This window comes from Nicotiana sylvestris, chromosome 4 (assembly GCF_000393655.2).
Source record: "Nicotiana sylvestris chromosome 4, ASM39365v2, whole genome shotgun sequence".
Taxonomy (NCBI): Eukaryota; Viridiplantae; Streptophyta; class Magnoliopsida; order Solanales; family Solanaceae; genus Nicotiana; species Nicotiana sylvestris.
Window position 1 is genome coordinate 28,533,592 of NC_091060.1, and position 25,631 is coordinate 28,559,222.

At 41.3% G+C, this 25,631-nt stretch overlaps 1 protein-coding gene across 1 annotated transcript; it reads left to right on the forward strand.

Moving 5' to 3' along the window:
* Window positions 1–22,748: 22,748 nt before the first annotated feature.
* LOC138888987 (uncharacterized) lies at window positions 22,749–24,548 on the forward strand. The gene is made up of 2 exons (XM_070171569.1): window positions 22,749–22,907; window positions 23,764–24,548. The coding sequence occupies exons 1-2, from the start codon at window positions 22,758–22,760 to the stop codon at window positions 24,403–24,405; spliced, it is 792 nt and encodes a 263-aa protein (XP_070027670.1). The 5' UTR covers window positions 22,749–22,757; the 3' UTR covers window positions 24,406–24,548.
* The last annotated feature ends 1,083 nt before the right edge of the window (window positions 24,549–25,631 follow it).

The window sequence follows — 25,631 nt, forward strand, 5'->3', positions numbered from 1 at the left end:
CAGACTAAAGGTCCAAATTTTTCCTAAAAAGAAATACAATATAATCTTTATCTCTTTTCAAAAATGAAAAAAAAATACGCATTCTTGATTTCTAGGTTTATTCGATTTTTTCCCTATTTTACGATATCCCCGAACTACGCCGGTTTGATTCTCACCGGATGTGAGATACGTAGGCAACCCTCGTCGGGTTCAACCCCCATTTTGCTAAAATAGCCAAAATCAAAAAAAAATATATGTTTCAAATTTTTAAAGAGTCATAAATAAGTCAGGTGATGCTGTTTTGACATGAATAGCCGAATGTTCCCGAAAGGGACGCCGGAAGGCTGACTTTGCATAAATGGCCACTTTTGGGTTTTGCTTAGCGTTTTTAGACCCACACAGCCTTAAAATCTTCGTCCCCGAAGTGCTTAAAGGCCGTATTCAAAGCTTGGTCCCCTTTGAAAAATATTTTGAGTCATTCATTTTTGTTAAAATCACCTTAATAAATGTGCAGGATGAGCACGATGCAAAATGAACATTTTTCAATAATGACCAAAATCCCTATCAAGTTACGGCTATGGTGGAATGATCTAGGTGTTGAAGGGCAAAGTGAGGTTAAGAAAAATCTGAAAGGTCTTATGGGTCTGTTGGAAATCCAGCCTCGGGGAGATATCATAAGAGCTTTGGTTACCTATTGGGACCCGGCGCACAATGTTTTCCATTTCCCTGATTTTGAGCTCACCCCAACTTTGGAAGAAATGGCCGGATACATCGGGAATACTGAACTTCCGTTGAGGGAAAAATACTTGGTCGCCCCAAGAGTCGTCACGGTACATCGGTTCCTGGATTCATTGAAAATACCTAGAACAGTCCACAACCCGGATCTAGCAGCCGGATTCTGTACTCCATGCTTCATATATGATAGATACGGTCACGAGGGGGGATTCAATAATCCAATCAACAGACTGTGCAGCAAAGGAGTTCGTCAGAAATGGGACGAGCACAGACGGGTGGCGTTCATGATAACGTTTCTGGGACTTCTGGTATTTCCCAGGAAAGATGGAAACATTGATTTGAAGATATCGGGGGTCGTCAGCACTTTACTCACGCAAAGTGACAGTACTCTCGCGCCTATGGTGGTATCCGACATCTTTCGAGCTCTCACAACTTGTAAAGCTGGGGGAAATTTCTTCGAAGGTTGTAACTTGCTCCTGCAGATATGGATGACCGAGCACCTTTGCCATCATTCCGAGATTTTGAGCCGTGGTTCCCCGGGTAAGACCCGCATAGAAGAATCTTACGCAAGAGCCAAAGAGATCAGTTTGCCCGAAGGAGTCCTGGCTTGGACCTCGTTCTTTCAAGCTCTTACTGCCAGCCAAATACAATGGAAGTTGGGATGGTTGCCCGTTGATGAGGTCTTATATATGTCAGCGACTAAAACTCATTTCTTGCTGATGGGGCTTAAGAGCATTCAACCTTACGCACCCGGCCGAGTTTTAAGACAGTTCGGAAAATGCCAGACAGTACCTCATGAGGAAGATCTAAGCACTCAAGCAATTGAGATAAGCCCTAGCGGACAGTTCCCAGAAGCAAAGATTCGCCAAATCTGGAATGAGGGTCAATATTTGAAATCAGATACTTGCGTGCGGGATCAAGCCAAAGGAGAAACGGCGCCAGGTTACCTTGCATGGTACAGAAGGGAACTCGAGCATGAAAGGCCAGCTAAGAGACCCCACATCCGGAATTTTACCGAATCATCACAAAAGCAGTGGGATTGGTTAGCAAAAGAAAGAGGCTATTGCACCGAAATCAGCGGGTTAAAGCAACAAGTGGAAAAATTGAAATATGAACACAACGTGCAAGTTGCTACCGATCTGGGAGAACGGAACAGGTTGATTCAAGAAAATGAAATGCTCAGAGCCCAGATCAAACAGATAAGGTTGGATGCAGATAGACAACCAAGGCGTCGATCGGACGAGCAGCTGATAAAAGGGCTAAAAGGTGAAATCAGGGAATGGCGAGATGGTTTGGAGAAATCTGAAAACATCATAGCAGAGCTCAAAGCACAGTGGGATACAAGAACGGATAAGCATCGCAGGTACCTGAATCGATTGGAAAGCGACCATGAGAAGACTGTTGCTAAGATAAAAAGAGAGATGGCTGCACTTGAGATCAAAACAGCTAATCAGGCCAAGGATTTCCAAATTGAGAGCAGATACTGGTATGACTCAATAGCCCAGATGAAGTTGGAAGTACGACGACTGAAGCATCAGCATGTACAAGATGCTCAAGTTTTCAAGATATGCAGCGATCAGACAAAACGCCTGCTCGTAGAGAAGAAGCAAACCAGAGATAGGATCAAGGCCATTGCCCATGCCATCACCAGACGATGCCTACGATGTGAGAACATGACCAGCGCTACCGTCCTCTCGGCAGTAATGGGTTATGTCAAGCAGACTATGCACGAGCTAGAGCAACTTGAGAGGGATCTCACGCCTAGGACCGCGGCGAGGCCGAACGACGCCCCGCGGAAACCAATTTTTAAAACCATAATGCATTCATAGGTCAAATCTGTATCTTAGCATCTTCTGCCTGTTTTGTCATCAGGGTGATTTTTAGTCTATTTTTTGAGTCTAGGTTTATTTCCAAAGTTTGCTTTTTCTTTTGCAAAATGTAGTTTGTAATAGACTGTTTCAATAATAAAGATTTTGTTTCTTTCACGTTCATTCGTGTTTTCGAACTACGTAATGATCTGATTCACGTGAGTATCGTGATACGTAGGCAATCCTCATCGGATCCGATCGCATTTTATTTTGCTACAAAATATATATATATAAAAGAAAAATAAATGAAAATAAGATAAAAAAAAAAAAAAAGAAGAAAAAAAGAGGGGGAAATAAGAGGAAAATACCGGAATGACGCATGCTCTCGTAGCAGACATATAGTAATCCACTTAACTGTATAGGTACATCATGCCCAACGTGAGATTAACTATCTGTTATCTGCTACAAATTAACCGTGCGCTTGTCATTGAGCATGTTTCCAGGGTTTTTGAAAAGACGGTTGGTTTGGTGAAAGTCTGGCCTCGCACTCATACTTCACGAGGTCAAGGAGAGGTGTTCAACTACCTATTGTTAGGACCAGAAACAGTACTCACACCTACTTCACCAGGTCAAAAGGAAGTGTGGAAATGTCTTCGGAAATTCCATTGCAAACAGTCCCCGTCTCTGAGGAGAGCTCAATCTCAGCCGTCCTCACGCCTGAATCCGCAACTGCAGAAGAAAATAGAATCCTGCGGCTCCGCATGTTGGAAATGCTGGATGATTGGAACAATGGGAAAGAGCCGCCAAGTGTCGTCCCCGGATTCCCTGAATTATTCTCCAGGTCAGGTGGGACTTCTAATGTCCCCATAAATTACCCTGCTACCCCATTCGGGTACCCAGCTAACTCCGTTCTCTCCGCCGGATCACCTTCTGAGCCTCATCCCCGAATGTCGGCCACCGATGCAAGCATGAATATCTTTACTGCATCGCCTTGCCCAGCTACGGCACAGCCTGCCACATACAAGCCAAGCTTTGACTCATCCTCTTTTACATTCCAAGCACCATCGTTCTCAATGGAACCAACCAGGTTCGCTACCAACAATAATCCTCTACCGCCTCAGTGCGAACTCGCACCGGGACAGGAACAGAACCCCAGGATTGCAGAACAAAATGAGATTGCTAAGAGAATGAGAAGCCTTGAACAAAGTTTGAAGAATATGCAAGGTTTGAGCGGGCAAAAGAGCGTCTCTTACGCCGACCTGTGCATGTTCCCTCACGTGCACCTGCCGACGGGTTTCAAGACCCCCAAGTTCGAGAAATACGATGGGCACGGTGACCCCATTGCACACCTTAAAAAATACTGCAACCAATTGCGGGGAGCCGGCGGAAAGGAAGAACTGCTAATGGCGTATTTTGGGGAAAGCTTAGTAGGGATAGCTTCGGAATGGTATATGGATCAGGAAATGTCCCGATGGCATATATGGGATGATCTCGCCAGAGATTTTGTAAAGCAATTCCAGTATAACATCGACATTGCGCCAGACCGAAACTCTCTTTCGAATTTGAAGAAGAAGCCTTCGGAAAGTTTTAGAGAGTATGCTATCAAGTGGCGTGAACAGGCGTCGAGAGTAAAGCCTCCCATGGATGAAGTGGAAATGGTCACTACCTTTCTCCAGGCTCAAGAGTCTGACTATTTCCAAAACATGATGTCGGCCATGGGTAAGCCATTCGCGGAAGCAATCAAGATAGGAGAAATGGTAGAGAATGGGCTGAAAACGGGTCGGATTCTGAGTCAAGCAGCCCTAAGGGCAACCTCTCAGGCCATCCAAAGCGGGTCTGGAGGGACGACAAGGGGGAAGAAGAAGGAAGAAACGGCTATGGCAGCCTCTGAAGCAAGGGAGTATCGTCATCACAGGCCCCATTTTCCGGAAAGTGCCTCACAACACTACTACCCCCACTCAAATGCGGCATATGCTCATCAACCTTATATGGTCATGAATGCCCAACCTTATAACCATTCACCACAACAAGCCAACCGAGGCCCAGCTCCACCTCCCAGAAATCAGCCTCCTTACCGCAACCACTATAACCCACAACCCCCGCAAAATAACTACCGCCCCCAAGAGCCACCTCGACGGCGGACTTTCACGCCCATCGGTGAGCCATACTCGACTCTGTTCCCAAAGTTGGTTCAGTTGGGTTTCCTACAACCCATCCCTCAAACAAGGCAAAACCCGACATCTCCTTCTTACAAAGCCGGAGTCAGATGCGCCTATCATTCAGGGGCCGAGGGGCATGATACAAACGACTGCTGGTCATTGAAAAGAGTGGTCGAAAATTTGATAGAGCAGGGGAAGATAGTGCTAAGGGACGAAGAGATCCCAAATGTAACTAACAATCCATTGCCCGCTCACAATAACGGGCCGCTGATCGGCATGATTTGTGAAGACAAAGAGTTCGACCCTGCTTTGAAAGCCATAATTGCCATTGTCGACACAGCAAGGAGGCCTGAAATAGACCAGAAATCAGAAAGGGGGAAGGAGGCCAAAGCTGCAGAAAGCAAGCCCGAAAAGAAGGTGGAGAGGAAAGTAGTACCAGCAAAGGGTGGAGTTCTTTACATACCACGAGGTCAAGCCAAGAAGACGCAGAACTTCGGGATCAAAAAAGCAAAACCTATGTACGTGCCAAAAGGGGCCTATGTGGTCCGGGGGACGATTCAACCACCTCGGCTGAATGAGCCAGTGGTTATCGGACGCGTGCCACAAAAGCCAATGACCAACCCGTCCACAGTGCCGTGGAATTATCAAAAGACTTTGGTAACATATAAAGGTAAGGAGGTCAGGGAAGAACTTCCAGAAAATACTTTCGTTGGAGGGTACTCAAATACCCAAGAACTGAACAACGCCACACAAAGGCGCTTCCCTCCAAAGGAGCCTGTGAGTGTTGAAGAAGCGGAAGTATTCTTCAAACAGATGAAGATGCCGGATTACGAAGTGATAGACCAGCTGCGCAAGCACCCTGAGCAAGTGTCCATGCTGTCACTATTAATGAGGTCAACCGAGCATCAAAAGATCCTGTTGAAAACCCTGAATGAAGCATACGTACCGGTCGAAACCTCGGTGGAGCAACTAGAGCGGATGACAGAAAGATTCTTCGCCATCAACCAAATCTCCTTCAGCAAGAACGATCTACCCCCGGAAGGAGCCGCACACAACAAGGCATTGCATTTAACAGTCAAATGTGAGGACTACTATGTCAAGCGGGTGATGCTGGATGGGGGATCAGGTGTTGACATCTGCCCGCTCTCCACGCTGCAAAGAATGGAGATTGAGACCGGAAGAATCCGACCCAACAACGTCTGCGTGAGAGCTTTCGATGGTATCAAGAGAGACACCATGGGAGAAATAGACCTGTTGCTGGTCATAGGACCAGTCGAATCTCGAGTCACTTTCCAGGTGATAGACATGGACACATCGTACAATTTCCTCCTTGGCAGGCCTTGGATCCATGCGGCAGGAGCCGTGCCTTCTACTCTTCACCAGATGGTGAAGTTCGAGTATGAAGACCAAGAGATCGTGGTCCATGGAGAAGATGAACATGCCATTTATCGGGACCCATCTATCCCGTATCTTGAACCAAGAGAAGGGAGTGAGCATACGGTCTATCAAGCTTTCGAGGTGGTATTGGCAGAGCAGCACGAAGAGGGAGTACCTTGCCCCCAGCCTTTCTTGTCTAACGCTTCGGTTATGGTGGCCAAAGAAATGATCCGACACGGATTTAGGCCAGGGAAGGGGCTTGGACGAAATCTTCAGGGAACGACGGAACCCATTACTTTACCAGTCGTCAAGAAACCTTTTGGACTAGGTTTCAAACCTACTCCAGCAGACGAAAAATGGGCAAAGAAAAGGAGAAGTGAGGGCTGGAAGTTGCCTCGACCACTGCCGGATTTACATGCGACTTTTGTCAGGCCAGGGTACACTGAAGAAGAAGAAGATGAGGTCTTCACAGTTGAGGAAATCGAGGAAATATGTGGGGCAATGAGGGAAATGCTCTACGAGGTCCACATGGTTCAACCAGGCGAAGGCACGAGCACTGCTGAGATGATATACATGGGGCCAAACGCCAAGCTCCAAAACTGGGAGATCACGCCAGTCCCAACTAGACGGAAGTCCGGGTAGACCTGTCCTGCCACCTTTCCTGTATCACAAGTGATCTCCGGGACATAACTTGAACGTTTTCTTCTTTTCGTTTGTTATTCCGAATTCCTAGTTGTAAACGTTGTTGTCTTCCAATTTTCAAAAGAAAATAATAAAAAAAAATCATCATTGCTTTCCTATTCTTTCTTTCGTCCTGATTTTATTACTTTTCCTCTTATCTTCCTTTTCAGTCCTAATAATGCGGCTTTAAATATGACATGCTTGCGGACTTCACGCCCAGGTCACAATGAGCTATTTAATTGCGAATTAATGAATCCAGAACCAGAATATGATGCGGAAGAGGCTTTTAGGGAGATAAACCGAGAGTTGGAATATTTCGAGAATAAACCTAAGCCGAATCTGAATGACACTGAACCGGTAAATTTAGGAACCCCGGAAGAAATCCGGGAGACCAAGATAAGCATTCACACGGACAAGAAAACGCGAGAGGCGATAATTCAACTTCTTCTTGAATTTAAAGACGTGTTTGCTTGGTCATATGATGACATGCCGGGACTAGGTGTCGATCTAGTGGTTCACAAATTGCCGATTCATCCTGATTGTCCTCCGGTTCAACAAAAGCAACGAAAGTTCAAAACCGAGGTCAGTGACAAAATTAAAGAGGAGATCACCAAGCAACTGAAAACAGGAGTGATCCGGGTAGTCCAATACACAACATGGTTGGCGAATGTGGTTCCAGTACCGAAAAAGGACGGGAAAACTCGGGTATGTGTAGATTACCGAGATTTGAACAGAGCAAGTCCTAAAGATAATTTCCCGCTGCCCAACATCCACATCCTCGTTGACAATTGCGCCAAGCACGAGATACAGTCTTTCGTAGATTGTTACGCTGGGTATCATCAGGTATTGATGGATGAAGAGGATGCCGAGAAAACTGCCTTCACCACGCCTTGGGGCACCTACTGTTATCGGGTCATGCCATTTGGTTTAAAGAATGCTGGGGCTACTTACATGAGGGCCATGACCGCCATTTTCCATGACATGATGCATCAGGAAATAGAGGTGTACGTGGACGATGTTATAGTCAAGTCCAGGACGCAGGATAACCACATCCAAGACTTGAGGAAATTCTTCGAGAGGCTAAGGAAGTATGACTTGAAGCTAAATCCAGCCAAATGCGCTTTCGGAGTTCCGTCAGGTAAACTTTTGGGTTTCATCGTAAGCAGGAGAGGTATCGAGCTAGATCCGACTAAGATAAAATCTATCAAAGATCTACCTCCCCCAAGAACGAAGAAAGACGTGATGAGTCTTTTGGGCAGGCTGAACTACATCAGTCGGTTTATTGCCCAGCTGACAAGCACGTGTGAGCCCATATTCAAGTTGTTAAGGAAGGATGCGGCGATTAAGTGGACAACGGAGTGTCAAGAAGCCTTTGATAAAGTCAAAGAGTACCTTTCGAATCCCCCAGTCTTGGTCCCTCCCGAACCAGGAAGGCCACTTTTCTTGTATCTGACAGTCTTGGAGAACTCCTTCGGCTGCGTCCTGGGGCAACACGACGTGACCGGGAAGAGGGAACAGGCGATCTACTACCTGAGCAAGAAATTCACCAGCTACGAGGCCAAATACACTCTGTTGGAGAAGACATGCTGCGCTCTCACATGGGTTGCTCAAAAGCTGAGGCATTATCTCCAAGCCCACACTACATTCCTCATAAGCAGGTTGGATCCCTTGAAATATATATTTCAGAAACCAATGCCTACTGGGAGACTGGCTAAATGGCAAATCTTGCTTACGGAGTTCGACATAGTTTATATCACTCGCACGGCAATGAAAGCCCAGGCGTTAGCAGATCATTTGGCCGAAAACCCGGTCGATGAGGAATACCAGCCATTGGATACCTATTTTCCGGATGAAGAGGTAAACACCGTAGAAGCGATCTCGGAGGAAGCTCATGTTTGGAAGATGTTCTTTGACGGAGCCGTGAATGCCAAGGGTATAGGGATCGGGGCAATTTTGATCTCACCTGCCGGTCAGCACTATCCCGCCACAGCTAGACTTCGTTTCTTCTGCACAAATAATACAGCTGAATATGAAGCCTGCATTATGGGCATACATATGGCAATCGATCAGGATGTCGAAGACTTACTGATTATGGGAGACTCTGACCTGATCATCCGGCAAGTTCAAGGCGAATGGGAAACTCGGGATGTCAAACTTATCCCATACCGACAACATGTGGAGGACCTCAGCAAGCGCTTTAACTCAATAGAATTCAGGTATATTCCGAGGTTTCACAATGAACTGGCAGATGCACTTGCTACTCTGGCTTCTATGCTACCCTACCCGGGCAACGCCCACGTCGATCCTTTGGAAATCCAAATCAAGGAAAGACACGGTTACTGCTGTGTAATCGAGGCGGGATCAAATACGCAGCCTTGGTACCATGACATCAAGAAATTCTTGAAGACACAAGAATACCCCGAGCATGCAACTGGAGATCAAAAGAGGACCATTAGGCGACATGCAAGTGGTTTCTTTTTGAGCAGTGAATTGTTATATAAGAGGACTCCGGACCTCAATCTCTTAAGATGTGTCGATATCGAGGAAGCAAGAAAGATCATGCACGAAGTACACGCAGGTGTATGTGGACCTCACATGAACGGGTATGTCTTAGCGAAGAAGATCCTTAGAGCAGGTTATTACTGGATGACCATGGAAAAGGATTGCTTTAGCTTTGTCCGGAAGTGTCATCAGTGTCAGGTGCACGGTAATTTGATTCATGCACCTCCCACAGAACTGCATCCCATGTCCGCACCTTGGCCATTTGTCGCTTGGGGCATGGACGTCATTGGACCAATTGAACCAAAGGCTTCGAATGGACACAGGTTTATACTGGTTGCCATCGATTACTTCACAAAGTGGGTAGAGGCTGTCACTCTCAAGTCGGTCACCAAGAAAGCTGTAGTGGATTTTGTACACTCAAATCTTATCTGTCGCTTCGGTATTCCTGCGACTATCATTACAGATAATGCAGCAAACTTGAACAGTCACTTGATGGGAGATGTGTGCGAGCAATTCAAGATAACACACAGGAATTCCACTCCTTATCGGCCAAAAGCCAATGGTGCTGTAGAAGCTGCAAATAAAAACATCAAGAAGATTTTGAGGAAAACAATACAAAGTTCCCGACAGTGGCATGAGCAGTTACCTTTTGCGTTATTGGGGTATCGCACTACGGTGCGCACATCGGTGGGAGCGACTCCTTATCTTTTGGTTTATGGAACCGAGGCCGTAATACCGGCAGAGATAGAGATTCCTTCACTTCGAATCATTGTCGAAGCAGAAATCGAGGACAGCGAGTGGGTTAAGACTCGACTGGAGCAATTGACGTTGATTGATGAAAAGCGGATGGCTGCAGTTTGTCACGGACAGTTATACCAACGAAGGATGGCCCGTGCTTACAACAAGAAAGTCCGACCTCGGAATTTCGAAGTAGGACAATTGGTACTGAGGCGTATTCTGCCGCATCATGAAGAAGCAAGAGGAAAGTTTGCCCCAAATTGGAAAGGCCCATACATTGTGAGGAAGATACTGCCGCGGGGAGCATTGTATTTAGGTGATATCGAAGGAAATGACCCCGACACAGCAGTAAATGCAGATGCAGTCAAGAGGTACTACGTCTAAATCATACTCCGGTGGTCCTGACACATTCGAAAATGGCAAAGGTTTTATTCCCCACTGCTCCCTAAACACTACCCAATCCTCTCAAAAAAAAAAAAAAAAAAAAAAAAAAAAAAAACATTGATTGAGGCCTGAACTACGTTTGACTTGATTCCGAAAGGATACGTAGGCAGCCTCTCCCTGAGGTTCAGTCACACCAACAACAAAATCCCATTCACCCTGAAATTGAAAACCGGGGCATGTCAGACACTTGAGAAGTTTAGTATCAGCTACCTCTCTTCACCAGGCACAAGCCTTCAAATCAATTACCAAAGATGGTGGGAAACCAATAAGCATCACCAAAGGAAACCAGCACACCCTGAGTTGAGAGAAATAAAATGAGAGAGTCTCGGCGGTGAAAACCTTCGGGCACCACGAGGCGACGGGAGAAGAGAAACCAAAATGAGAGAGCTTGTTTAGTAAAAACTCGCAAAGAGTGCTATCGAGCAACGACAGGGAGAGAAATGAGAGAGGTCAGCCAGCGAAAACCCGCAAAGGGCGCTGTCGGCCGAAAAGGATGACGCCACCCCAAGAAAGTCTCGGCAGAATGCCACCAGTTTGGAATCACAGGTCCGTTTCTGGTTCAGGAAAACGCAAGCTCTTAGAAGGTCAGACGTCCAGTCCAAAGGGCATGTCATGTCATTTAAAGCCAACGTTATCTTCCTCAGATAAGTCTTTCTCTCCCCGAAAAGGGTATTTCTTTTCTGATTTGTTTTCCCCTGCTTTGTTTCTTTTCGAATCCCTTTTGCATTTTAACCCCGAGTTCAGGACACACCGGAAAGGGTAGGTGGCATGGTTTGTTTACACGGAATCCCGTCTCATGAAGGAAAGCACCTCATCTCGTTGATATGATTACCCAAGCATGATGAATCATGACGTTTGATGGTGTTCCGGAGAAAAGGAAAAGAGAGAAATCTTGAAATCTTCCCCAGCAAGTCCACCTTCGGACGAATCCCCACAGAGTCTCCCCCCTGTACAAATCCCAACAGAGTCTTGTACAATCTCCCACAGAATCCCCCCAAATTATAAAATTATAAAAAAAAAAAAAAAAAAAAGGGAAAAAATGGAACCTCCCCAGCACATCCCAGCGGGTCCTTTTGTAGACATCCCCAACAAGCTTACCCCAACAAATCCTAGAAATCCCACTTTGAAATAAATCCCCAGCATGCCCATTGTACAAAATTCCCCACAAAGAATCCACTTTGTAAATATTCCCCACAAAGCTTCCCTTTTGTACAAATCCCCACAAAATACCTCCAATAAAATCCCCGTTGAGGACCTCCAAGCAAAACGGGACAACAAAAAAAAAAGAGCCTTACGAGGCAAATCATCACAGAATCTGGAAATACAAGCCTAAGCGGTCTAAAGGTTTCGCCATTCGAATCAAATCAATGGCGCGATTTCGCAACAGAAATATGAGATGCAACAAAGCAATTGGGAACGATCAAGGTCACCGAACCAACCGTCATTTCCGAACTAACAATTGTTCTTTATCTGAAAAGTTGAAACAGGTATAATCCAAGACAACCGTGCAAGAAGCAGGTGTCGCCCAAAGAGGAAGGTACAAGAAACATTTTGGCAATAAGGAATTCACTCGAAAGGTAAGCTTCCACGAAACTCCCTTTTATCTAAAACAAGAAAACTCAAAAATAGATCGTGTAGTATTCTCGAGCTTTATCCCCAGCCAGTCAGCATTAGGGTTTTAAACCCTAAACTGAACTTTTTCCTTTTAGCCAGCATTAGAGTTTTAAACTCTAAACTGAGCTTTTCCAATGCAATCAGCATTAGGGTTTTAAACCCTAAACTGAATTTTCCTTTTAGTCATTAGGGTTTTAAACCCTAAACTGAACTTTTCCCTTTCAGCCAGCATTAGAGTTTTAAACTCTAAACTGAGCTTTTCCATGCAATCAGCATTAGGGTTTTAAACCCTAAACTGAATTTTCCTTTAGTCAGCATTAGGGTTTTAAAACCCTAAACTGAACTTTTCCCTTTCAGCCAGCATTAGAGTTTTAAACTCTAAACTGAGCTTTTCCATGCAATCAGCATTAGGGTTTTAAACCCTAAACTGAATTTTCCTTTAGTCAGCATTAGGGTTTTAAACCCTAAACTGAACTTTTTCCTTTAGCCAGCATTAGAGTTTTAAACTCTAAACTGAGCTTTTCCAATGCAATCAGCATTAGGGTTTTAAACCCTAAACTGAATTTTCCTTTAGTCAGCATTAGGGTTTTAAACCCTAAACTGAACTTTTTCCTTTTAGCCAGCATTAGAGTTTTAAACTCTAAACTGAGCTTTTCCATGCAATCAGCATTAGGGCTTTAAACCCTAAACTGAATTTTCCTTTAGTCAGCATTAGGGTTTTAAACCCTAAACTGAACTTTTTCCTTTCAGCCAGCATTAGAGTTTTAAACTCTAAACTGAGCTTTTCCAATGCAATCAGCATTAGGGTTTTAAACCCTAAACTGAATTTTCCTTTTAGTCAGCATTAGGGTTTTAAACCCTAAACTGAACTTTTTCCTTTTAGCCAGCATTAGAGTTCTAAACTCTAAACTGAGCTCTTTCATGCAATCAGCATTAGGGTTTCAAAACCCTAAACTGAATTTTCCTTTTTAGTCAGCATTAGGGTTTTAAACTCTAAACTGAACTTTTTCCTTTCAGCCAGCATTGGAGTTTTAAACTCTAAACTGAGCTCTTTCATGCAATCAGCATTAGGGTTTTAAACCCTAAACTGAATTTTCCTTTTAGTCAGCATTAGGGTTTTAAACTCTAAACTGAACTTTTTCCTTTCAGCCAGCATTGGAGTTTTAAGCTCTAAACTGAGCTCTTTCATGCAATCAGCATTAGGGTTTTAAACCCTAAACTGAATTTTCCTTTTAGTCAGCATTAGGGTTTTAAACCCTAAACTGAACTTTTTCCTTTTAGCCAGCATTAGAGTTTTGAACTCTAAACTGAGCTTTTTAATGCAATCAGCATTAGGGTTTTAAACCCTAAACTGAATTTTCCTTTTAGTCAGCATTAGGGTTTTAAACCCTAAACTGAATTCTTCCTTTGTTCGGCGTTAGGGTTTTAAACCCTACACTGAACCTTTCCCCAGCTAGTCGATATTAGGGCTCCAACCCCGAACTGAGCACGCATATCCTCTTTCATCAATTTTATGAACTTCCTGGTGATTAATTAACGAAATTTTCCTAGTGAAACTGGGGCAGAAAATTTCGTTCGTTTGTTTTCTCCCGCAGGTCTGACCTCGAGCCACATGAATCGAAATGACCCACGAGATGAATCCCAGTTCGGAATCAAAGAAAAAAAAAAAAAAAAAAAAAAAAAGATGTCCCGAGATATCGGAGTAAATGCAAGGAGGATTGACTCCAACGTTTAATTAAGGGCTTGAACCCTGCCAATCGCGTCTCACTCAGTATCCCAGAGGTTAAACAAGTCGCTGCAACTCGCAAGCATCAAGATTCAGATCGGAGTCTACAAGCAGAATCAGCTAAGACCCAAGATCAAGTCGTAAAAGAATCATAGATAGGAATCTTGTAACTAGCAGTTGACATGCATATAAGTAGTTAGCTCAGTTTCCAATTTCCATTTGGTTGTAATAAGGCGGTCAGTAACGTAGCAGTGGCAACAGCAGCAGCAGTAGCAGCAAGCATTGCAATCCCATGTTAGTCCCAGCTACCAAAACCTCCCGAACTACATTGACCTGATTCCTGTTTAGCCCAGGATATGTAGGAAATCTTTGAAGCAAGATTCGGTCAGATCTTTCAAAAAAAATGCTTCATACGGAGTGGTCTATAGGCAAAAATCGCTCATACACGCTCACTTGATCTTTGCACGAAAACCCTTCGTGTTTCCGAACAAAGAGGGGCAGCTGTGAGCACGTGATTTTTGCTTCACACGACAATCGCTCCAAAAAGAAATAAAAAATATATAATTGGCCCCGCTGTACAATTTCGGATTTCTGTGCGGCACCTTGTGGATTTATTTGTGATTTTGGCCCATTCTTATTTATTTACTTTATTAAAATAAAGTTCAAAAAATATATATGTGTCCTGCGTAATTCAAACCGTAATTCGGTCATTAAATAGAAAATCGTGAATAGGCATTTTTCGTCCGTGATTTTGTTTGGTTTGACTTTACCGGTTTTGAAATACTTTAGTATGTGCGCAAATAATTATATTTGAGTGTGTATTTAATTTTAATTTGATTTTTTTTTAGTTTTGTTTTAAAACAAATAAGAAAAGAAATAAAAAATAAAAAAAAAATAAAAAAAAAAGAGAGAAAGAAAAGGCCCTTCCGGACTTGGGCCAATTTGTTAAAATTGGCCCAACGAACTCAGCCCAAGCGGACAGCCCAAGCCACCAGTCCAAACAGCCCACCCCCAGGCCATGAAACGACGTAGTTTAACATCAAAGCTACGTCGTTTCGATGCCAACCCATCATAACCGTTTAAACCGAGCCGATCCAACGGTCCAAGATCAATCCCCATAACCCACCAATAAACCCGACCCGTCTCACCCGGACCGACCCTAACCCTTCACCCTTGGAACGACGTCGTTCCCTGTTAGCCGAAGGATCCTGGCCCTTCATCTCGTCTCATCCAACGGCCAGGATCCACTTGCCCACTAACTATATAAGTACATAACACTACCCTACCCCCCCTATCCAATACCCCGGCTGCTTCGTCTCCCCAAACGAACAGCCCTAAAACCCTAGCCGCCTCTGCATACTTCCGCCATGAAAGCCGGCGGCATGGATGCCGGTGACCTTCCCTTGAACACCATAGGACCCCCAGGCCATCCTGAACCCAAATCTACCAACCCCATGTTTCGAATCACCCCCCAGGTCCTCGAATCTTCATTCGAAGATTCGAGTCAAAACTCGATCTGACCCAACCAACCCCAGTTTTGTACCAGATACTCCCCAGACCCCCCTCGTGACCGAACCATACTTGGTTTGGTCCGAATCTAACCAGGGAAACATGAATCCCGGATCTGAGTTTTGGAACTTTGTAGTTCCTCGTCACTAGTTCATACCCGTTCGAGCCAAGAAATTAAGGTCCAAGGGACCTTAATCGAAGTGTTTCTCATCTGAGAAACACTTCGATTAAAGTCCGTTCAGCCTTAAGAAAGTCTGTCCAAGTCCGGTTCAAGGTTTCCGATTTTTCAGGATTTGAGGTGAGTCTGCCTTCTTCCCTTATTTGTTTGGTCCATGTGAGGGATTAGATGTCTGTTCATGTTTTGTGTCAATTTGTGTTTTGAATTTTTATCAACTTTTGTTCGTCCACTCTGTTTGAACATCTGTGTTTGTCTGAATCCTTCTCCTCCTATTCTGATACGGCATGCGTATTGGTTGTATTCCAATTTGTACTAACTAACTGATTCCTCGGATGCACCATTCTATTTTAATCAGTATAAGTCGAGTCATGTGTCCCATACTTCTGAATGTTTGATTTTCGGCTACGATTGTGTACGATAATGCTAATATAGTCGAGTCGACATGAGTCGTCAATTAGTTTCAACTATCTGAGCATAGCAAAGCGATTTGTTTCTGTCGAACATTTTTTTTTTTTTTTTTGAATCAATTGAGAAACAATTTTGTTTACTTATAGCTGTTGATTTAGATCAGTAATGTAAAAGGGATGTTTGGTTAAAATGCTGAATTGGATGGCATGTGCACTCCTGCACAACATTTGCATTGGTGCACCTCATGTGCATTGGTGCTCCTCATGTGCTTTGTGCACAACCTGTGGCCTGCATAAAGGTCCTTGTTTGATTTTAAAATGTTTTGACAGCATATGCTATCCTACTGCCCATACTTGGCTTTAGTTTAAAGAAGTGTTTAAACCTTTTAAAAGTAAAATCTGCCAGGGAATGTTGATGGGGTTTAATATTTAATTAGCTAAAGTTTGGAATTGAAAATAGAAGGCACATGGGAAGGGTACTGGATTTCTGAAAACAGGCTGTTTAAAAAAGAGTAGGATAGGGACTTATAAAAGGGGGAGATATACAGAATAGATGGAGGGAGACTGGACCTTGAGGGCTGAAAAGAAAATAAACACACACAGTGAGGAATTTCTGGGGAAAGAGAGCTGAATAGATAAGGGAAAAGAATATAGACATACTGTGAGGAGTTTGAAAAGGAGAGCTGAAATACATGCAAAATAGATACACATAGATAGAGGGAGATTAAGGGATAGAAGGGATACAACCAATAATCAGAAACTTTCTTCCTCCTATTGTTATTGGGTTTTTCAGTTGTTTCAATTTGTTCAAACCAATTCTGATCCTCTGAAATCTCAGTTGTGTCTATTAGTTGAGTGCTTTCATTGGTTTACTACTGTTTTGATCTATCTGGAATTCTGATTCTACTCCACTGGGTGCTGCTGTTATTTGGCCATTTGTTCTCTATTGGCCATAGTTGTATCACTGCACTCGAGCTTGTTTTCTTGCTGTATCGCTTTGTCTGCTGCTATTCTGCCCTGCTGCTACTGATAGTGCTGTGATTGCTGCTGCATTTTGTTGTCATCATACTCTGCTGACTTCCCCCTTTCCTCCAATTGTCAAATATTTCCAGGTACACAACCTCTGAAACTTTGTATGGTTGAAAGTTTGAAGTTGAAGCAGAAATAGAGAAAAGAACAGTTGTTCATGTTATAACATTGGTGTTAAAAATAGGTCGAATGATATTTGGGATTGTATATTTTACTGCAAACTGCAAATACTTTGTATAAACTAGCATACATTCTGTTTGAGATGGATTGTCAGATAGCATTGTTCAATAGTAATGACAGTATGACATAGACAACATGTTTTGATTTAGTATACATTCAGTTCAGTATAACACTTGTTTGGTTTAGTTATGACTGTATAACATAGAGTCATAGGCACTTGTATGTATTTTGCCTAGACCACTGAATCAACAAAATTGTGGTACTGGGTCCGGGATAAATGTATCCCAAACAAACTCCCATGCAGTCACATTAAGAGTCTGGCTATGAATGCCAGTTCTCCTGTCAGTTCATTCGCCCAATGCAGGTTCGATACTGAGTTTCGGTATAGATTGTTTGTCTCGAAATAATGTGATGATTGTTGAGAAAAACTAATAACCATTTTTTGAGTTCACTTAGTAGTAATTCCCCTGGTAAAACAGTCGATTTCGTTTATCAATTTCAAATAGGTTAAAGTGTTAAAAAATAGAACTTGGAGGTCATTAAACATAACTCAATATATGTTGTTAGTTTGTTTGCAATCTCATTTAACGAATTAATAAGTTATCCACTCGATGAAGACAAAGCATGCGGTAACCCCCACCTTATGAACAATCAATCAGGTAATCAAACAAGTTTAGTTTCGGCAAACATAATAAGGATTCAGTCCGTATTTGTCCAAACCCGCAAAATTCGGCATCATCCTTCTCTTTAAAGATAAATGTAGTAGAAATGTAGTCATTGTAGGGTACCCTTCTTAAATAATGAGACGAGCCTCGCCGAATAAAAATGCAAACTGCGGGGCCCTCAATAATTGATCACGATAAATACTTAGAATTTGGGAGGGACTGTTTAGAGAATTCCACTACCTTCCCCAAAGATAATAACGCGTTTAGACTCTTTAGGCGCGACTTTAAGTTAAAATATATTCTCAAATTCAGGTGCACATTGATGTGACCCAAATCCAAATCTCAGCGAAGTCAAGATGTGTTGACGATCACGGGTGCATTGATTGTGACGTGGTTCGAGACGCATCTTCACGACGTTGCAATTCTATAAAAATAAATGATAATGATAAAAGCGGTTTAAACTTAATGGGAGCACGCAAGTCATAACATGTATTTAAATCAGATATTTAGCCATTATAACAATTTAAGTGACCGTGCTAGAACCACGGGATCCGAGGGTGCCTAACACCTTCCCTCGGGTCAACAGAATTCCTTACTTAGAATTTCTGGTTCGCAGACTTCATTTGGAAGAGTCGAATATTTTCCTCGATTTGGGATTAAAGATAAACCGGTGACTTGGGACACCAAAAGCCAAACTTTTCCCAAGTGGCGACTCTGAATTAAATAAATAATCCCATTTCGAATATTGTCACTTAAATTGGAAAAACTCCACCCGCGCATCTAACCCCTCGGGACGGGGCGCGCAAAAAGGAGGTGTGACAAATGTATTTCTTAATATTTTTTTTTCTTGCTTGTCTTTCATATTTCTTATGATGTATTATTTGTTTTTTTTTTATGAAGAATATGAAAATTCCCCAGTCTTCAGTTGGACTCAAGATTAATAAAGATGATATATGTCTTCTGGATAGTGCTACAACACACACTATTTTAAAAGATAAGAGATATTTCTCTTATTTGGTAATGAAAGAAGCGAATGTTAATACAATATCCGGTAGTACAAGATTAATTGAAGGTTCTGGAAGAGCCAATTTATTACTACCAGGAGGAACAAATTTGGCTATTGATGAAGCACTATATTGTAGTAAATCTCAAAGAAACTTATTAAGTTTCAAAGATATTCGCCAAAATGGCTATCATATTGAGACTACAAATGATGAAAAGATTGAATATCTTTATATTACTACAATAATGTCCGGTAAGAAATATGTGCTTGAAATGTTACCTGCTCTTTCCTCCGGCTTATACTACACAAGTATTAGCAGGATTGAAACACATGCCATAGTAAACGAGAAGTTTACTAATCAAGATAATTTTATTATCTGTCATGACCGGTTGGGCCATCCTGGCTCTAATATGATGCATAAAATAATTGAGAATTCACATGGACATGCAATGAAGAATCAGAAGATTCTTCAATTTAAGGAATTCTCTTGTGCTGCGTGTTCTCAAGGAAAATTAATTATTAGACCATCAACTATTAAAGTTAGGATGGAATCCCCTGCATTTCTGGAACGTATACAGGGTGATATATGTTGGCCCATTCACCCTCCATGTGGACCATTCAAATATTATATGGTTTTGGTAGATGCATCTACAAGATGGTCACATGTGTGCTTACTATCAACTCGCAATATGGCATTTGTGAGATTGTTAGCTCAAATAATAAAGCGAAGAGCACAATTTCCAGATTATGTAATTAAGACAATTCGTCTTGATAATGCCGGTGAGTTTACATCCCAAGCCTTTAATGATTATTGTATTTCAACTGGGATAACAATTGAGCATCCGGTTGCTCATGTTCATACACAAAATGGTCTAGCAGAATCATTGATCAAACGCCTCCAATTAATTGCTAGACCAATGCTTATGAGAACAAAACTTCCCATTTCAGTATGGGGTCATGCTATTTTGCACGCAGCAGCACTTGTGCGGATAAGGCCCACAAGTTATCATAAAGTCTCCCCATTGCAATTGGCTTTTGGTCAGGAGCCAAATATTTCCCATCTTAGGATCTTTGGTTGTGCGATATATGTTCCAATTGCTCCACCACAACGCACAAAGATGGGTCCTCAAAGAAGGTTGGGGATATATGTTGGATATGAATCTCCTTCTATTATAAAATATCTAGAGCCGATGACTGGAGATTTATTTACGGCAAGATTTTCTGATTGCCATTTTGATGAATCAGTATATCCAACATTAGGGGGAGAAAATAAGCAGCTGAAAAAGAAGATAGATTGGAATGCATTATCACTGTCTCATTTAGATCCTCGAACAAATCAATGTGAACAAGAGGTTCAAAAGATTATTCATTTACAAAATATTGCAAATCAATTGCCAGATGCATTCACTAACCTACCAAGGGTGACTAAGTCACATATTCCAGCTGCTAATGCTCCAATTCGAGTTGATATCCCGACAGAACAATTAATTAAAACAAATGAGTCTAAGCCATGCTTGAAACGTGGTAGACCAATCGGTTCTAAAGATAAAAATCCTCGAAGAAGAAAAGGAGCAAGTGATCAAAGTGAACATAACACAGAGGTAGTGGCTCAAGAAGAGCCCCAAGACGTAACAAATGATAAGACCTTAGGGGAGGTCCAGGTACCTAAAAATAATGAAAATGAAGAGATATCAATAAGTTACGTCTCAACCGGGAAAAGATGGAACCGAAATAATATTGTTATCGATAACATTTTTGCTTATAATGTTGTTGTTGAAATAATGCAACAAGATGAGGATCTTGAACCAAAATCTGTCAATGAATGTAGACAGAGAAATGATTGGCCAAAATGGAAAGACGCTATCCAGGCAGAGTTAACTTCACTTGGAAAACGTGAAGTCTTCGGACCCATAGTTCGAACACCTGAAGGCATAAAGCCAGTAGGGTATAAATGGGTTTTTGTGCGAAAACGAAATGATAAAAATGAAGTCGTTAGATATAAAGCACGACTTGTGGCACAAGGGTTTTCCCAAAGGCCTGGAATTGATTATATGGAGACATATTCTCCTGTAGTGGATGCTATCACCTTCAGGTATCTCATAAATATGGCAGTGCAAGAAAAACTTGATATGCATCTAATGGATGTTGTTACAGCCTATTTGTATGGATCATTAGACAACGAAATTTTTATGAAAGTACCTGAGGGATTTAAAGTGCCAGAAGCATATAAAAATTTTCGAGAAACTTGTTCAATAAAGCTTCAGAAATCTTTATACGGATTGAAACAATCAGGACGTATGTGGTACAATCGCCTGAGTGAATACCTATTGAAAGAAGGGTACAAGAATGATCCAATTTGTCCCTGTGTCTTTATAAAAAGGTCTGGATATGAATTTGTTATAATCGCCGTGTATGTTGATGATTTAAATATCATTGGAACTCCTGGGGAGCTTCCAAAAACAGTAGTCTGTTTGAAGAAAGAATTTGAAATGAAAGATCTTGGAAAGACAAAATTTTGTCTTGGTCTACAAATTGAGTATATGAAAGATGGAATATTTGTCCATCAATCGATATACACCGAAAAGATTTTAAAGCGATTCTATATGGATAAAGCACATCCATTGAGTACCCCGATGGTTGTGAGATCACTTGATATAAAGAAAGATCCATTCTAACCTCATGAAAATGATGAAGAGCTTCTTGGTGCCGAAATGTCATATCTTAGTGCAATTGGGGCATTAATGTATCTTGCCAATAATTTCCGACCAGATATAGCTTTCTCAGTAAGCTTATTGGCAAGATTTAGTACTTCGCCAACACAAAGACACTGGAATGATATTAAACATATATTCAGATACCTCCAAGGGACCATTGATATGGGTTTATTTTATTCAAATGAATCCAAACCATCATTGATTGGTTATGCAGATGCAGGATATTTGTCTGATCCACACAAAGGTCGATCTCAGACAAGCTATTTATTTACAAGTGGAGGTACAACCATATCATGGCGTTCGACAAAACAAACTATGGTTGCTACTTCTTCAAATCATGCAGAGATAATAGCCATTCACGAAGCAAGTCGAGAATGTGTTTGGTTAAGATCTATAACTTAACACATTCAGCAAACATGTGGTCTTTCTTCGAAAGAGAATATTCCAACAATATTGTATGAAGACAATACTGCATGCATAGCTCAATTGAAAGGAGGATATATCAAAGGAGATAGAACAAAACGCATTTCACCGAAATTCTTTTTCACTCATGATCTTCAGAAGAATGGTGAAATAGATGTACAACAAGTTCGTTCAAGTAATAATTTGGCTGATCTGTTCACTAAGGCATTACCAACCTCAATATTTGACAAGCTGATATATAAGATTGGAATGCGTCGTCTTCGAGACATTAAGTGATTTCTCATCAGGGGGAGTTAATACGCGTTGTACTCTTTTTCCTTTACAAGGTTTTGTCCCATTGGGTTTTCCCTGCAAGGTTTTTAACGAGGCAACCAAAAGGCGTATTTCTAAGTATGTGTACTTTTTTTCCTAATAAAATTTTAACGAGACACATTATTTATGGACATCCAAGGGGGAGTGTTATGATAAAAATCAAAATATGGTGGATGTCTACTCTTCCTCCGTGATCTTTCTCTCAAATGGTTAATGACATATTCAATTACATATTTTCTATGTTCAATGGCATATTCCATGACATATTTTCTTCACTTTTCATGCTTATATAAAGGCCTTGTAATAGATAGGAAAATAAACCAAAGTGAAAGAAGAAAACACTTCTCCATTCTCTCTAATTCTTCCTGTTTACATTTTACTGCATTGCTTTTATTTTATAATAGTTATGACATTTTAAAGAAATATTTATTCCACTTAAAAATAGTTTAGATGGGTAATAAAACTCCATAAAGAAAATGTGTGTTGTTGGAACTTCCATGATAGGCCAGCAATACTTATGCCTTTCCCTAATACTTATATCAGAGAGAGACAAAAAAGAAGAGACTAAAAAAGAATGGCAAAATTGTTTATTAAGCAGGCACAACAGTACTCAAAGGGCAGGCCAAGTTACCCGGAAGAATTGTTCAATTTCATAGCTTCAAAAACCCCTTGTCATGACCTTGTTTGGGATGTTGGCACTGGTAGTGGCCAGGCTGCTCAATCTGTAAGTCTCTCTAATTCCTTTCATGTCTTCATCCCCACACCCACCCTCGTGTAAATCTGCTAAAATTCCTTGCAGTCGAAATTTCGTTAAAGATATTTTAGATTTAATATATATGTACATAGAAAGTAATAGCATATGACCTATATAATACTATAATATAATAACAACAACAAACCCAATATAATCCCACAGCTAAAATCTGGTGAGGATAGATAATATGCGGACCTTACCTCTACACTGTATTTAAGAAGGTTGTTTCTAATAGACAGCCACGAGAAGCCTATATAATAGTATAATCTGAATATAATTTTTGGGCGAAGGTTATTCAACTAGACACCCTTCCATGGTTGTCGCTCTGCCGCTGTAATATATAGTCGCATAGAAAAAGGTAGAGACCTCTTTTTCTTAGAGAATGACACAATGGTTTTTCTCTTTTTCTAAATAGGCTAAGGGTGCCACCCTTCCATGGTTGTAGCTCCGCTCCTGTCTATTTAGAGAATTGACTAAACTGATAATTAGTTGCATAACAAAGAGTAGAGACCTCTGTTTCTTAGAGAATGGCACAATGTCTTTGTTTATCTTTTTCCAAATAGGCCTTGTGGGAAAACAAGAAATCTAGCATTTTTAACTTTTCACTGAAACAAGATTGTTAGAGTTCTTTATTATGAGTACCTAATCTTTAGCAGCCATTTTACATTTCTAGACAGTTACAGGCACATAATACTACAATAAGAAGCATATATTTCCCCTGTTAAATTATGATATCCTAAAGAAAGAGTTCAAAAATAAGCATCCTTTAGTGTTCCAGCATAACTACTTGTTGTCCTAAATGCTCTTAAATTATTGTTTCTTTCAGTTAGCTAAGCTCTACAAGAATGTAATAGCCACAGACACAAGTCCAAAGCAGCTTGAATTTGCAGTAAAGGTCCCTAAAGTTCAATATATATGTACCTCTCCCAAGATGTCAATGGTCGAAATCGAAACCAAAATAGGAACAGAGTCAAGTGTAGATTTAGTAACAATTGCTCAAGCAATGCATTGGTTTGATCTTCCAACTTTTTATCAACAAGTGAAATGGTTACTCAAGAAACCAAATGGAGTAATAGCAGCCTGGTGTTACACTGTGCCAGAAGTAAACAATTCAGTGGATCCAATTTTTGAGAAATTTTACACAGTTGATGCTGGACTATATTGGGAATCTCCGAGAAAATTAGTGGATGAAAAGTATAAAACTATTGACTTCCCATTTGAGCCTGTAAGTGGTTGTGATCACAATGGACCATTTGAGTTCAAGATTGAGAAAGTGATGGACTTGAATTCTTATTTCACATACTTGAAGTCATGGTCAGCTTATCAAACTGCAAAAGAAAAGGGTGTTGAGCTCTTGACTGATGATGTTGTTGAAAAATTCACAAGTGTTTGGAATGAAGATGGAGAGAGTCAGAAAACTGTGTCTTTCCCAATTTACTTGAGGATTGGCAAAGTTGGAAATTTGTAATAAAAGTGAAATCAGTATTATTAGTTTCTCAATTTGTTGATTAGGGAATTTAGAATCTGCAGTTGATCATCATTTGTACTTTCTGCTGGTTGTTTTCTAATAAAGTGTTTTAGTGCAATTAAAAAATCTACATGTATTTCTCAGCTAACGTATAAGAATTGATGTTACAGGATGGAGTTATCTTAGCTCAGGAGATGGATGATATTGTTTCATCAAGATTGCTACTCCTACAAACTGTTCTATATTATCTTAGCTCAAGAGACGGATGATAAAGTTACGGCCGGCGAGCGGTGGTCAGTTGGACATCCTTTACCAGAAAATTATACTTTGTCTTTAGGATCTATCACGACCCAAAACTCAACCTGTCGTAATGGCGCCTATCATGGTACTAGGCAAGCTGACCGCTCACACATTACCAACACTTTCAAATTTAAAGTATACTAGAACAGGTTTAAATAAGTAAAAATATCATAAAACTGGATAGAATGTCATAACTCAATACAAAAGTTTTTTCCAAAACCAGCATGTCACTAAGTACATGAGCATCTATACAATACTAAGTCTGATACATTGTCTAAGAAAACAAAAACAGAATATTAAACTGTGGGATGGGGGGAAGGAGAGTCAAGGTCTGCGAACGCCAGGATAGCTACCTCGATAATCTCTGAATGATTGAACTCTGTGAATCAGCAACTACCGTGACCGGAAACACCTGGATCTGCATTAGCTGGCCGGTTCTGTTTTGCTTGGGAAGATATATCAACTCTTGTCATGTTGCCAAATCTTGAAGTGCTCGAACTTAAAAGAAATGCAGTGAATGATCCAATATAGAGATTAAGTGATGAAGACAAGTTCGAAAACCTAAAGTTATTATTACTTAGTGAGCTAGATTTTGGGCATTGGGAAGCTAGCAGCGAAAGCTTCATAAATCTAAAACGCCTTGTTCTGAGGAATTGCATCAACCTGAAAGAAATTCCATCAAATTTTGGGGAAATTTGTACTTTGGAGTCAATTGAGTTATATAATTGTAGCACTATTGCTGAGGGATGTGCAAGAAATATTGAGCAAGAACAAGAGGACATGGGAAATAATTTCCTTAAGGTCTACATCGATAACAATCGTCCCATTAAGTTTTACATCTCTCTTAAAAATTCTTCAATTCTTCACATAATTAATTACCTCATCTTTGAAATTAAAATGATCACTTCTACTTTTTATCTTGCATA